The 14,440-nt window shown below is 40.2% G+C and overlaps 1 protein-coding gene across 7 annotated transcripts in view; it reads right to left on the reverse strand.

The window, feature by feature from the left end:
• The window catches only part of TDRD9 (tudor domain containing 9), a 231,751-nt gene that overhangs the window by 188,194 nt on the left and 29,117 nt on the right, over nucleotides 1-14,440 (reverse strand). For all 7 annotated transcript variants that reach the window (XR_013162468.1, XM_077128393.1, XM_077128395.1 and 4 more), the window contains one exon: nucleotides 4,951-5,057. Coding sequence is in view for 6 of the 7 variants with exons in the window: in XM_077128393.1 (XP_076984508.1) it covers nucleotides 4,951-5,057 (107 nt within the window). In the remaining variant the exon portion in view is untranslated. The remainder of the gene's footprint in view (nucleotides 1-4,950; nucleotides 5,058-14,440) is intronic.

The following is a 14,440-nucleotide window of genomic DNA, read 5'->3' on the forward strand; positions in this document are numbered from 1 at the left end:
AAGAGGCCTTAAAGTTAGCCAAACTACCTTCAAGAATATCACAGGGTGGGCCACGGTGGCTCAGCAGGGAAGAATGCTTGCCTGCCATGCCCGAGGACCCGGGTTCGATTCCTGGTGCCTGCCCATGTAAAAAAAAATCAGCAAAACTCAACCTGGAAATGGTTCCTAAGTTAAAACTGGCTCCAACAATTCATTTTAAAGTCACTTATTTAGAACTCTGAATGGTGGCTGGGCACCCAGGCCAGCCCACAAATGCAACAACTGAAATAATATATACATACATTAATAGGGAAAAATGAAATATACACCTTCCCATTCCTGATGCTGGCAGATTATCCATTATTAGCACTTTTTTAAAACATAATATATGAAAAAGATGCTAATCGACACTGTCCTTGTCAACGAGGAAGGACCAAAGGGAGGTGCACCAGAGCCCAGACACAGGAGGGAGATAGAAGGACAGGAAAGCGGGAGGGGACACGGCCAGAGGCAGGAGCTGAGGGAAGAGGAAAAAGAAAGCAGTAAAACTTTTTGATAAGAGACACTAAAGCTTTGGTCCACAGGACTGCTCCATACTCTGTTACTTTGACTTATCGATGTGACTTACATTTCTTGATTACCTGCACTCGAAGGGTTGTTACCGAAAGACAAAATTTTCCAAGGGAAAAAAATTTCCAAAGTACAGTCTAAAATACAGCCCTTCCTCCATGTAAAACAAAACCCAATCTGACGTTTTCAGGTCACTGACTGAAGGAGATCAAGCGCTAATCAACTCCTGCCTCCACAGATACTGCCAAAGGGAGGACAGAAACCAAAGAGCAGAAAGAATCACAGCTCTCCAGGCCTTTCTTCCATCTTCATATCAGCGACAAAACAAAGGGGAGGCGACTGGGGAAAACATCAGGGTTAAGTAGTCAAAGAAAAGAAAATGGATAATTTAAGGCAAATCAACAAACTACCTATGACAAGGTGAACTCAAAGGTGCCTGGAGAGATACCTCAACTTATAATTTGCTATTTTTTTTTCATTGTCTCTTTATTCTAGGAGATTAACATTAAGATATTTAAATGAACTGGAAAAAAAACTAGAAACCATAAACGCTGCTACTTTCCCTTCCCTAAGCCATCCCAACCTATTACCATCAACCAAATACCTAGCCCTATGGATTGAAGGTTTAAAATCTAACCAAAGAGATAAGCAGTTAGTGGCTACAAACAGTAAATTAATAATGAATTCTAACTGGTATTATGGCAACTCACATGAAAAACATAACATTTCTTATTCTAAGAGCCAGATACTGTACATTACAGAAAATATGTTTAATTACTGCATTAGTGATTCAACCATAAAATTAAATCTTCAAAAATAATTATATATCACTTTTCTCCATGGAATGGTATTCTGAATACAAACTTAAATTTAACTTGAAGGGAAAGCAGTTGTTTCCCTTTTTCAGTTATTAAACAATTCACATAGGCCATTCTCTTAAAACCAGAAGAAAAGTTATAAGGGTTGGAAGAAAACAACCACTAAAAATACCACCAAATTAACAAAGAAGTAGTGCTAGAGCATTTAATCACAACCACAGACACTGTCCAAGGACAAATCCAATGCTGTCGTGTCAGAGCCAAAGAAACCCTACAGGAGCTAACAATCTGGAACAGGCTCAATGCTATTAAATCTCATTTTATAATAAATAATTTACCTTTAACTAAATAAAATAACTTTAATAAAACCTAGAGAAATCCACTGATGTTTAGAGTCTATCACGAAAAAAAATTAAAGAACTTATATAAATAATACTGGTGTCACACCAAAATTAAAAGTATTTTGTATCAGAGTATTTTATAACGGGACATAACAAAGTGTTCATGTTGAAACCGTGGTGTTGGATTGGAATTTGAGGTATCAGTGTGAACTTATGGTTTTCAATCTAAACCAAGAAATTGGCTCACAGCTTTAAGCCTGCACTCTCTTCAGCGCTCCAATATTGCTGACTCAGCCCTGGGTCCTGCTTCTCCCTTACCCTTCAGCCATGGAAGCATCACCAAACCCCGTCCATTGCATCTCAAAACCCACTCTCCACTTTCCTGCCATCACACTAGTCAGAGCCATCCCCAAGTTTCACCTGGATTGGAGCGACTTTCCCCAAACTGTTCCTCAGGTCCACTCTGGACCCTTCAAAATCTTTGCTGTACAACGTGGCTGGAGTGGTTGCTTCAAAACACAAATCTAATCATATGACATCCCCCTCCTCCCTTCACATGCATCCCAAGAAAAGCCTAAAACCTTCAAGAGCTTCCCAATGCTCCAAGTTTTAAAACCAAAATTCTTAGAATGGCCCCCAGTAGGCCCTATAACTGGTTGAGCATCATCAAATACAACTGCATGGGTTTCCTCTTGCTACTCTAACAAGCTGCCACAACTCCGCAGCTTAGAACAGTACACATCATCTCTTACAGCTCTGGAGCCCAAAGATCTGAAATCAGTCTTACTGGCAGAGGTCAATGTGTTGGAGGCTCTGGGGGGAGATTCCATTCTCTGGCCTTTTCTGGCTTAGAAAATATGCCTGTGTTCCTTCTTCCCAGCCCCTTCTCATATCACTTCATCTCCTGCATCTACCATCCCATTTCCTCTAACTGTCTTGGACCCTCCCACCTCCCACGAAGGACCCTTGTACCTCCACTAGGCCCACCTGGACTGTCCTCCCCATCTCAGGACCCTTCACGGAATCCCACCTGCCAAGTCCCTTGTACTGTATAAGGCAGCATGGTCACACGGGTTCAGGCGGTCAAGACATCGGCTTCTTCAGAGGGCCTCATTTACCCGACCACACCCACTCTGTCTGGCAATCGTGGCCCTCTTTCAGTATCTGGAGCACCAGGATCCCTCCTATCCCAAGGCCTCTGCATATGATTTTCCTCATCCTCACCCTGCCAAGGTAGTGTCTACTCATTCATCTGCTCCAAGCTCAGCTGCTACTTTCTTGATAAACCCCCCCCACCAAGGTCAGAAATCCTTGTCTTAAGCACTCAACTCTCTTCTAGAACACTTATCTCCAAAGTATTTATTTGTGTAACTACAATCTCTGTAAAAGGAGTGACCATATCTTATTTACATATATAATACTGTTGTCTCATACAGCCCCTGTTATACCTCAAGCAACACTGGTGGTTGAGCGCAGCATAGCTGTAGTTTATGTGACTGCCTAGTGAAAAGTTCCACATATATTAAAATATAAGCCTATATTAAATGTTACTAGAGAAGACACTTACTATCCAGCAAATTTGGAACAGCAGCCATGCTGCGTGGCTCCAGGGTCATGGTGGGTGCCCATATGGTGGACACCAATCAGGCTTGTGTTCCAGGGCCAGCACATGGATAAAATAAGAAGGGTATCACACGTGGTCATCTGTAAACTAACTAATCTGTTTCCCCAAATGGAAGTTTTAGATCAAGGACATCTTTCCCCAACAACACATGCAGCTACTTCACACTTACTGTTAGCACCACAGAATACCCTGCTACAAAGATCAATAAAGTCACCAAATGTCACTGATTGACACTGAGAGACTTCCACGCTTACCACAGACAAGCAGTGATGCAATGAACATGTGCAAACATATAGCTTTGTGCTTTTCTTAGCATAAGTAAAAACAGAAACTCAAAGGGAGTACATATTTTGAACCATCACTTCTGGTAATCATGTGTTGGGTTATTCAGACAGAACTTCTTCCTAAGAGTAAATTAAAATGCTAGGTGAGGTATACAAACATCTTAAAAGCACTGAAGGGTTGAAGAGACAGTGAGGAAATGCCAAGTCAAGATCTATAATAAAGCAAGGACTCAGAGAGGAGGGCAAAGAACTCAAAGCCGCTTTTGCCTTTAAGACAGATGATAAATAATGAGAAATTAACAAATACAGCATAGTGAAGAAAGAAGGAAGGATGGGAAAAGAAAAAGGGATTGGGGAGAGAGGAAGGAAGATGGGAAAAAAATAAAGAAACTCAGAGTGAGGCATAGATGATAGCGCAGAACTTTCCAGAACTGATGAAAGATACCAATCTACAGTGCCGAAAAGCCCAAATAAATTCCAGGAAGGATAAGGAGTAATGTACTTTTGTATATGTACTTTAGTTCATAATTTTTAAAAGGTTAAAAAAAAAAAAAAAAAAGGAAAGGAAAACATTACTCTACCCTCAACTTCTCTCCCTAAGTCTTAGCATAGGAGATAGACCTTCCTGGCTGAATTAGCAGGAAGTCTGTAATGGAAGTCTGTGACAGATAACCCTTAATTTAGCAAACATTCAAAAGGTGACTTTCTGTCATATGAATAGGGTCTGATGTTATAAGTTAATTAGCTCAGAAAAATAAACTTAATAATCATAGAAAATAACTAACTCCAAATTCTTAATAGTTTTATAGTTGAAGGGGAAGACCAAGATTGATTTTTTTTGACTTTTACTTAATATAAAAAAGTAATTCCTTAAAATTACTGCATTGCTTAAAGTGTTGCTGTAATATGTTTACTACCAAAAAAGTGTAATAATGTTTATAGAAAAACTGTAAGTAGTTTTAATTAATAGTAAGGTAAGGGACTATTAAGTCTTTCAAAGAACAGACTATTTAGGAATTATATTTAAAATAGAAAAAAAATGAGCTTTTTATTACCTACCATACACCATGTCCCCTGCAAAAAAAAAGAAGAAAATCCTTGGGCCACGGTGGCTCAGTGGCAGGAATGCTTGCCTGCCATGCCAGAGGACCCAGGTTTGATTCCCGGTGCTGCCCATGTAAAAAAAAAAAAAAAAAAAAAAATCCTGAAATCAACAAGCAAGCTAGATTCCTTACTTTGAGCAAATTACATGACTTTAAGACTTTTAAGATCTGAATGTTTTAAAACATGTGACCACATGCACATCATATTTTACACTTAAGTCAGCTGCTTACCTGGCCCATCAGGTGAAGGGTCACTGCCATACATATCATATTCCTGGGCTTCGAGTTGCCTGTATTTGTTAATATACTCCATTTCTGAACACTTCTGGCTGAGTGACCTGCAAAGAATTTTAGAAGTTAGATTACTGTTTCTGAAAAGCCAAGAAATTCAGAGCTACTAAAGGAATTCTTAAATAGTTACTTTCATATTAAATCATGGGGAAAAAATGAAAACAGTCCATTAAAAATTAAAAGATGCTCAAAATTGTAGTTATCAGGGATGCTTATTTGAAAGTGTTGTGTACCCCAGAAAAGCCATATTCTTTAATCCTGATTCAATACTGCTGGATGAGATCTTTTTGATTAAGTTGTTTCAATGGAGATGTGAACCCACCCCCTCCCAAATTGTGGGTGGGCCTTTTAATGAGGTGGTTTCCATGGAGATGTGCCTCTATCCACTCAATATGGGGTTGCTTAATGGAGTCCTTTAAAAGGGAACCATTTTGGAAATGGCTTTAGAATGGACAGAGCAAAGACAAGACCCAGACGTTAAGAGATACAGAAAGTAATCCACCCTGGGGAAAGCTGTTTGAAATGAGAAGCCAAAGGACCAGCAGATGCCAGCCTTTTTCCTTCCAAGATGACAGACGTGTTCTGGACCCATCGGCCTTTCCTGAAGGTATCTTTCTCTGGATGCCTTAGTTTGAACATTTTCATAGCCTTAGAAGTGTAAACTTAATAACCCCCTGTATAAAAGTCATTCTATTTCTAATATATCACATTTCGGCTGCTTTGACAAACCAATACATCAGACAAATTCAAATTAAAACAATGAGGAAATATTTTTTTCACTCATCAACTTGGCAAAAATAAAAGGGTCTGACAAGTACTGGGAGGAGTGTAGAGAAGAGAATCCTCTCAGCCCATGGGGGGTGGCTGGTGAAGGGGCCCACCCATTTCTTAGAAGGTGTTCTAATTTGCTAGCTGCCAGAATGCAATATACCAGAAACAGAATGGTTTTTAAAAAGGGGAATTTAGTAAGTTGCTAGTTTACAGTTCTAAGGCCAAGAAAATGTATCAATTAAAACAAGCCTATAGAAATGTCCAATCAAAGGCATCCATCCAGGGAAAGATACCTTGGTTCAAGAAGGCCAACGAAGTTCAGGGTTTCTCTCTCAAGTGAGAAGGCACAGGCGAACACAGTCAGGGCTTCTCTCTCATCTAGAAGGGCACATGGCCAACACCACATCATCTGCTAGCTTTTCTCTCCTGGCTTCTGGTTTCATGAAGCTCCCCACGAGGCATTTTCCTTCTTCATCTCCAAAGGTCGCTGGCTCGTGGATTCTCTGCTTCGTGGTGCTGCAGCATTCTCTGCTCTCTCCAAATCTCTTATTCTCCAAAATGTTTCCTTTTATAGGACTTCAGAAATTAATCAAGACCCACCCAACTGGGCAGAGACACATCTTCCCTAATCCAGCTAACAACCACTCTTGATTAGGTTACATCTCCGGGGAGATGATTTAATTACATACAGTACTGAACAGAGATTATTTTGCCTCTACGAAATGGGATTTTGATTAAAACATGGCTTTTTTAGGGTAGATACATCCTTTCAAACCAGCACAAAAAGGCACTCAGTCAGCACATTTAAACATAAAGCACACCTCTCCTATAAGCCAGCACTTTCTTTCCTCAGTATTTGCCTTGAAGAAATGTTTGTACACATAAACATGGAAGATGCGTCAACAGACATGCATCAACACATGCATTAATTCAGAAAATATTTACTGAGCACCTATCACAGGCCAGGCACTGTCTTAGAAACTAAAGATACAGCAGTAAACAAAGAAATCCCTGCCCTTGTGAAACATTCACTCTAGTGTAGGAAACATAATAACACCTATGATGCCAACTCATGATACGGAGAAACACAAATTGGGTATGAAGGATCCCAGGAAGGCAGGGCACATTTCAGTTATATTTACATTAGTGGACACCTGAAAAAAAGTGTGAGCAACCCAGGGAAAAGCTATACTATGGCATGTTCTTCATATGGACTACTAACAGTATTTTAAATAATAACGTCATGACTAGTCCTGCAAACAGATAAAGATATCCAAAACATTACGTGAAAAAAGACAACTGCACTGGGATATGTATAGTGTGTCATCAATTACAGTTAATCACACCTTTGTTATCAACGTCCAACTTAAATGCATCGTTGTCAGAGAAGAGGCCCTATGTTACTGATTCCTGACATCTGAGACTTTATTAAAATTCTTTTTGCATTAAAAGTCTGCTTTTTCTCGACTAAAAGTGGTGAGAGAGAAAGGAGACAAAATAAAGCATCAGTGACTGAGAGATTTCAAACAGAGTCAAGAGGTTATTCTGAAGGTTATTCTTATGCATTATATAGATATTGCCTTTTTAGATTAAGGTATATTAGGCTAGAGGGAAGTGCCTGAAACTGTAAAGCTGTGTTCCAGTAGCCATGTTTCTTGAAGATGATTGTACGATATAGCTTTCACAATGTGACTGTGAAAATCTTGTGTCTGATGCTCCTTTTATCTACAGTATGGATAGATGAATAAAATAAATGGATTTAAAAATAAATAAATAATGGGAAAAATGTTAGAATTAAATATATATATATATTGGATAGATGGAAATACTAGTGGTCAATGAGAGGGAGGGTTAAGGGGTATGGTATGTATGAGGTTTTTTTTTTCTTTGTATTTCTTTTTCTGGAGTGACGCAAATGTTCAAAAAAATGATCATGGTGATGAATATACAACTATGTGATGATATTGTAAGCCTGATTGTACACCACGTGTGGAATGTTTGTATGTTAAGAATGTATGTGCTTGCACGCCGTTTTATCAATAAAAATTTTTTTAGAATCCAAAATGTACAAAAAAAAGGAGTCAAATGCAAATAAAATAGATTCTTCTACCCTACCCTCAACCTCCAGTTAGAGCCATCTCCCTACCCCATATTATTGACAGCCCCTTCCAACATGAAAAGTTAGAATGGGCACAGCCCAAATACCTCTAAAGAGTGGGAGAAAGATCAAAGGTGACGGTGGAGTTATACAGAGAAGTTCAGGTCTAACAAACAAGTGTGATTGCTGAATCATTATACTGGTATCTTTCAGTCTCCAGTATCTTAGAGCAGTTAGAAATAAAAACCTAAAATTGTGACTTGTAACCCATACCAAACTCTGAAATCTGTCTACAACTAACTGTTGCGATATGCTTTGAAATTTATTGCTTTTTTGTATATATGTTATTTTTCACACAAAAAAGAAAAAAATTGATTGTGATGATAAAAAAATACTTATTCCTTCTAGCCTCCAAGGTTCTGGAGCAGCTAGAAGGAAAAATCTGAGATGATGGTATGGTAGCCCATGACAAACTCTGGGATCTGTCCTGTAACTATTTGTTGATGAGTGCTTTGAAAGCTATTGCTGTTTTCTTTCTTTGTTTTGTATTTATGTTATATTATACAATTAAAAAAAGATTTAAAAAAAATCTGCTGTTGCCTGATATCAGCAGTTATGTCAGCATTCTTTTGGCTACTGTTTGCCTAAGAGTCATGCATTAACTGACACAGCAAATAAATTAATGCGGCCCAACCCCATGCCAGGCACCATTCTGAGCACCGGGCAGCAGACTGCTCTCACAGAAGTTCTGGGCTGGTAGGGGACGAATGAGAAAGTGAAGCACATAGTGTGTCAGACAGTCACAAGTGCCAAGGAAAAAGACAGGAGAGGAGTCAAGCGGGAGGGCGATCGCAATGATAAGGGTGATAAGGTGACCTTCAAACAAAGATCCCAAGAAGGAAAGGGTACAGCCATGCAGTCATCTGAGAAAAAAAGCATTCCTGACCAAGCAAACAGAAAAGTCCTGAGGCAAGATTATGCTAGGCATGTTCAAGGAAGGATAGGGAGAAAGTGTGGCTCCAGCAGAGAGAACCAAGAAGAGAAGGGTAGGACATGAGAGGGCCAGGGGGGCCTAGGGAGAAGAAGGTTCCCACGGGGAAGACCAGAAAGAGGTACAAAGGTTTTAGGTTTTGCTCTTAGTGAGATGGTTTTGAGAAGAGAAATAATAGTATCGGACTCCCTTTTTAAAAGACTCATTCTATTTCGTTGGTAACAGTGACCACCAGGAGATAGAAATAAGGTAAGATATTGGGTAATTGGAGCTGAAGGAATACAGACTGTGCAACAGGACTGAATACAAAAACTCAGAAATGGACAGCACAATACTACCTAACTGTAATACAATTATGTTAAAATACTGAATGAAGCTGCATGTGAGAATGAGAGAGGGAGGAGGGCTGGGGGCAGAAATGAAATCAGAAAGAAAGATACATGTTAAAGATTGAGATGGTATAATCTAGGAATGCCTAGAGTGTATAATAATAGTGATTAAATGTACAAATTTTAAAAATGTTTTTGCATGAGGAAGAACAAAGGAATGTCATTATTGCAGGGTGCTGAAAATAGATGGTAATCAATATTTTAAAATGTCACCTTATGCGTGAGACTAAAGCAAAAAATGTTTATTTGTTACAAAATTTATATTTTGACTAGTGCATTTCCTAATACAACTTATGTAGATAGTTTGATTGAACACCATAAGTACTTGGAATCTCAGGTAGGACATGAGATTTTGTTGGTTTGTCCAGAGTGATGCCCCGATGAATCCCAGAGTAATTCGATCAGTGAGTGGAAAAGTATTTGCAAAGCCCCCTTCGGGGAATGGTGAGAGTGGGGAGAAATTCAACTTACCCAAGATGAATTCTTGATATTCTCACAAGCAGTGTGGACAACCAAAGCTATAGGCTGAGCCCCCAGTTTTGGGGTTTGTTCATATGAAACTTAACCCCACAAAGGATAGGTCAAGTCTACTTAAAATTTAGGCCTAAGAGTCACCCCCAAAAGAGCCTCTTTCGTTGCTCAGATGTGGCCTTTCTCTCCAGCCAACACAACAAGCAATCTCACCACCCTCCCCGTCTACATGAGACATGACTCTCAGGGGTGTGGACCTTCCTGGCAACGTGGGACAAAGATCCCAGAGTGAGCTGAGACTCAGCATCAAGGAATTGAGAAAAACCCTAGAATGAGCTGAGATTCAGCATCAAGGGATTGAGAAAACCTTCTCCACCAAAAGGGGGAAGAGTGAAATGAGACAAAGTGTCAATGGCTGAGAGATTCCAAACAGAGTAGAGAGGTTATCCTGGAGGTTATTCTTATGCATTAAGTAGATATCACCTTGTATTCAAGATGTAATGGAGAGGCTGGAGGGAACTGCCTGAAAATGTGGAGGTGTGTTCCAGTAGCCATGTTTCTTGATGATGATTGAATAATGACACAGCTTTCACAATGTGACTGTGTGATTGTGAAAACCTTGTGTCTGATGCTCCTTTTATCTACCTTGTCAACAAACGAGTAGAACATATGGAATAAAAATAAATAATAGGGGGCACAAATGCTAAAATAAATTTAGTTTGAAATGCTAGTGATCAATAAAAGCAAGGGGTAGAGGGTATGGTAGGTATAATCTTTTTTTTTCTTTTCTGCATTCGTTTTATTTCTTTTTCTATTGTCTTTTTATTTCTTTTTCTGAATTAATGCAAATGTTCTAAGAAATGATGAATATGCAATTAAGTGATGATATTGTGAAGTACTGATTATATAGGTTGATGTTTTATTTGGTTTGTTAATTTTTTAAATCAATAAATAAAGTTAAAAAAAAAAAGACTCATTCTGGTGGGGGGGAGATGAGGAGGTTCAGCAAAGAGCAGAAGCAGCTGGAGTAATAAAGGCCAGAGAGCCTAGTAATCTGGACTCAAGCAGCAGCAGTAAAAGTGGAGAGAAGAGCAATACATGGTGCAGGTATTGCCACAGAATATGCTGCCAAAATAGATCTGGGGTATGAGTTAAAAAAAAAAAAAAGTATCAGGAAAGATTCCAAGGTTCCCACTTTCATGTGCATTGCACCCTGTCTCTCACAGAATGACACTATAAACCCTGGACAGAGCAGCCATTTGAGGACTCTGAAAAATAAATAGTAATAGAAAGACTAGGGAAGAAGGCCAGAATTCAAAGTACTACCAGCCAGGGGTTTATGTACTACTTATTTTCCTTCAGGTTTCCCCTGAGCTGAATTCAACCCAACCCAAATCCACATGGGAAAGGGCCCAGGAGCAGGAAGGAGGTCACCTGATGTCAAAGTTTCTATGTATTATCACATCCTCCATCCCCTCACACTTCAGTCTTCTCACAAACAAAACCATGGCAGTGGCCAGAGCAAAAGAAACACCCACAGGGCCAGCAAGAACCAAAACCTTTGTGGGGCAAACTCCATGATTTTCTTTCTCTGCCCCCTACCCCCATCACCTGGCTGCAAGCACAGTAGGCACAGTGGAGTGAAGAAAAGTCCCAGACTTTCACCAGAGGACCAAAATGAACTCCAGGGAACAAGAAGGTACCTGAGAGATGGTAGACAGGGAGGAGCACAGGATATGGACCCCATAAAGCAATTCATGAACCATGGGCTCACCTCTGAGCTGCACTGGCATGGATTTGATCCAAAACATCCTACTGAAGACACTGAGAACTGTGGGCCAGAGTGGTCAGTGGGTGAGTGGTACATGCAGGATGAAGCCAAACTGAACTGAAAAGGCTTTGAACTGACACTGAAACCACAACCCACAGAAAGCTGGCTGGAACTTGCCACCTGAACACAATCAAGTAGACTGCCTGCTAAAACTGAAGTATCCACATTCTCCCTAGAATTTTAACAAATCCCAGAGTCCCAGAACCTAATATTCAAAAAACCCACAATTCATGCCAAAATTATGCGACATACGTCTTGGCCAAGATGGCAGTTTAGCGAGGTGTGGGATTTAGTTCATCCTCCAGAGCAGCTAATAAATAACCAGAATAGTACAGAACAACTGCTGGGGTCACATTAGTGACCAGACACACAGTGTATCCCAGTCTTGACCAGCTGGACCGGCTGTGAACCCACCCAGAACTGTGAGTCCCCCAAACCGCAGCAGCCAGTGCCCCTTCCCCACAGGCTGCTTCCCAGAGGGGAAAGGAAAGAGACTTTATCAGCAGCAGGGGCTGAATGGAAGCAAACTCCAATCGTGGAATTAATTAACAAATTCTGACTACTAAAAATAGGCCTCAAGGTCAGCTGAACCTCAAGTAAAAGGTGAGGTTGCTGGCTTTTGCCCCAGTGCAAAGGGAGCAGGACTAACGGAAAAAGAAAAAAAAAATAGAGGTTCTTTTTGGATTTGAAAAGGTCTGGGTGCTGAAGGAAAGGCATATAGGACCTGGAGATACACAGAGCAACATATCAACTTCAGCTCTTGATTGGCAAACCCAAAGAACGGGGTCCTGCTCTGAAAAGGAATTTCCTCTTTCATTTTGGTAGCTGTGTTTCTACGGCTTGACTGCTCTTTGGATACAGCTGCAAGGCTTCTTGGGCTCCACTGCCCCAGGCATAAGCAGAAACAGGCTTGTTTGAGAGTTTGTCTAGAGGCTGTGCCTTCCCCAGGAGAGGGGTGGGGCCCAGCTCAGGTGGAATCCCTCCCTCAAGCAGTTCAGATCCCACGGTCCGGAAAGGGGAAATGATTAAAGCCAGCCTACAACCCCTCCTCTGTCTTCACCACACCCCCAGCAGGGAGAGTCTGCTGAAGTTAAAGGTACCATATCACCTTATGCTGGTGGGACCTGTAGGCAGACAAGCACCACATACTGAGCAAAGGTAGGAAAAATGCACAGTCCAGAGACTTCATAGGAAAACCTTTTAACCTGTTGGGTCCCACCCTCAGGGAAAATTAATGCAGTTGACTCTTTCCTCCTGACAGGAGACAAGTTTGGTCTGGGAAAATCTGACTGGGGTCTATAATACCTAAGCAGACCCTCCTAAGGGGTGGGGGAAAGGGACCATACAGGCAGGGCAAAAAACAAACAAACAAAAAATTCTGATCTATTAAACAAAACCTAAGCTAGAGGACTAGAATAAACTGAACTGAATGTCAAAGAACAGATAGACAACGAAGTCATCCAGCAAGAAAACCCTAGGTAAAAAAAAAGTGAAAACAATCTACAGAATAAACTAATAAAGGAAATTAAATGCCTAGATGCCAGCAAAAAATAATGAATCACACTAGGAAAATTGAAGAAATGGCCCAGTCAAAGGAACACATCAACAATTCAAATGAGATACAGGAGTTGAAACAATTAATTCAGAATGTTCAAACAGATATGGAAAACCTCATCAAAAATCAAATCAATGAATTGATGGACGATATAAAGAAAGCAAGGAATGAACAAAAAGAAAAAATCAAAAGTCTGAAAAACAAACCACAGACCTTACGGGAATGAAAAGAACAGTAGAAGAAGTGAAAAAAACAATGGAAACCTATGATGTCAGATTTCCAGAGGCAGAAGATAGGATTAGTGAACTGGAGGACGGAACATCTGAAATCCAACAAGCAAAAAATATATATAGGGAAAAGAATGGAAAAATATGAGCAGGGTCTCAGGGAACTGAATTGTAAAGAAGGATTTTATAAAGCTTAACAGCAGCTAATTTTTCCTGCTTAATTTAGCTATTTACATATATTTTAGCTTCTGAATGATAGAAATATCCAGCAAAAGCATTTGTGTCATTTTATATTCGCTGCTATACATTTGGTGTGAGTTAAGAATTGTAAAGAAAAGAGTTATGGGCCCCATCAGGCTAAGAAAAACAACCCGGGACTTCCCAGGAGCGGTTATCTGCTGCCTTGGTTATGCAAGGTTGTAACTGCTGGAGGAAGTTTATCTAAGAATGCAACTGAGAAGGTTGAGTAAGGGAGTTTTGCACAACGAGACAGCTGCTTCTTGCATGAAGCAGCTCCCATGACTCATGCGCGAAAAATGTTTATCTGCTTCTTGCAAAATGTTTGTTATCTACTTCTTGCAAAATGTTCATTATCTACTTCCTGCATAAAGCAGAACCTGTAACTCATGTTCAACCCTCAAACCCCACCCCCTTATCCTGGCCCTTAAAAGGCTTCCTAAACCCAGGATCGGGGCTCTCTGTTCCTGCATGTTCAGTGAGCCCCACACATGTGTGGTAAATAAACCCCTTGCGTGTTGCATGAGAGAACGTCTCTTGGAGTCCTCCTTTGCGTGGCAAAACTCTCGAATTCTTACAGAATGACAACATGAAGCACACGAATATACATGTTGTGGGTGTCCCAGAAGGAGAAGAGAAGTTTCAGAAAAGGAGGAGAAAAATTAATGGAGGAAATTATCACTGAAAATTTCCCAACTCTTATGAAAGACTTAAAATTACAGATCCAAGAAGTGCAGTGTACTCCAAACAGAACAGATCCAAATAGATGTACTCCAAGACACTTACTAATCAGAATGTCACATGTCAAAGAGAAAGATTGAATTTTGAAAGCAGCAAGAGAAAAGCAATCCATCACATAC

Source organism: Tamandua tetradactyla, chromosome 14 (genome assembly GCF_023851605.1).
Source record: "Tamandua tetradactyla isolate mTamTet1 chromosome 14, mTamTet1.pri, whole genome shotgun sequence".
Lineage (NCBI taxonomy): Eukaryota > Metazoa > Chordata > Mammalia > Pilosa > Myrmecophagidae > Tamandua > Tamandua tetradactyla.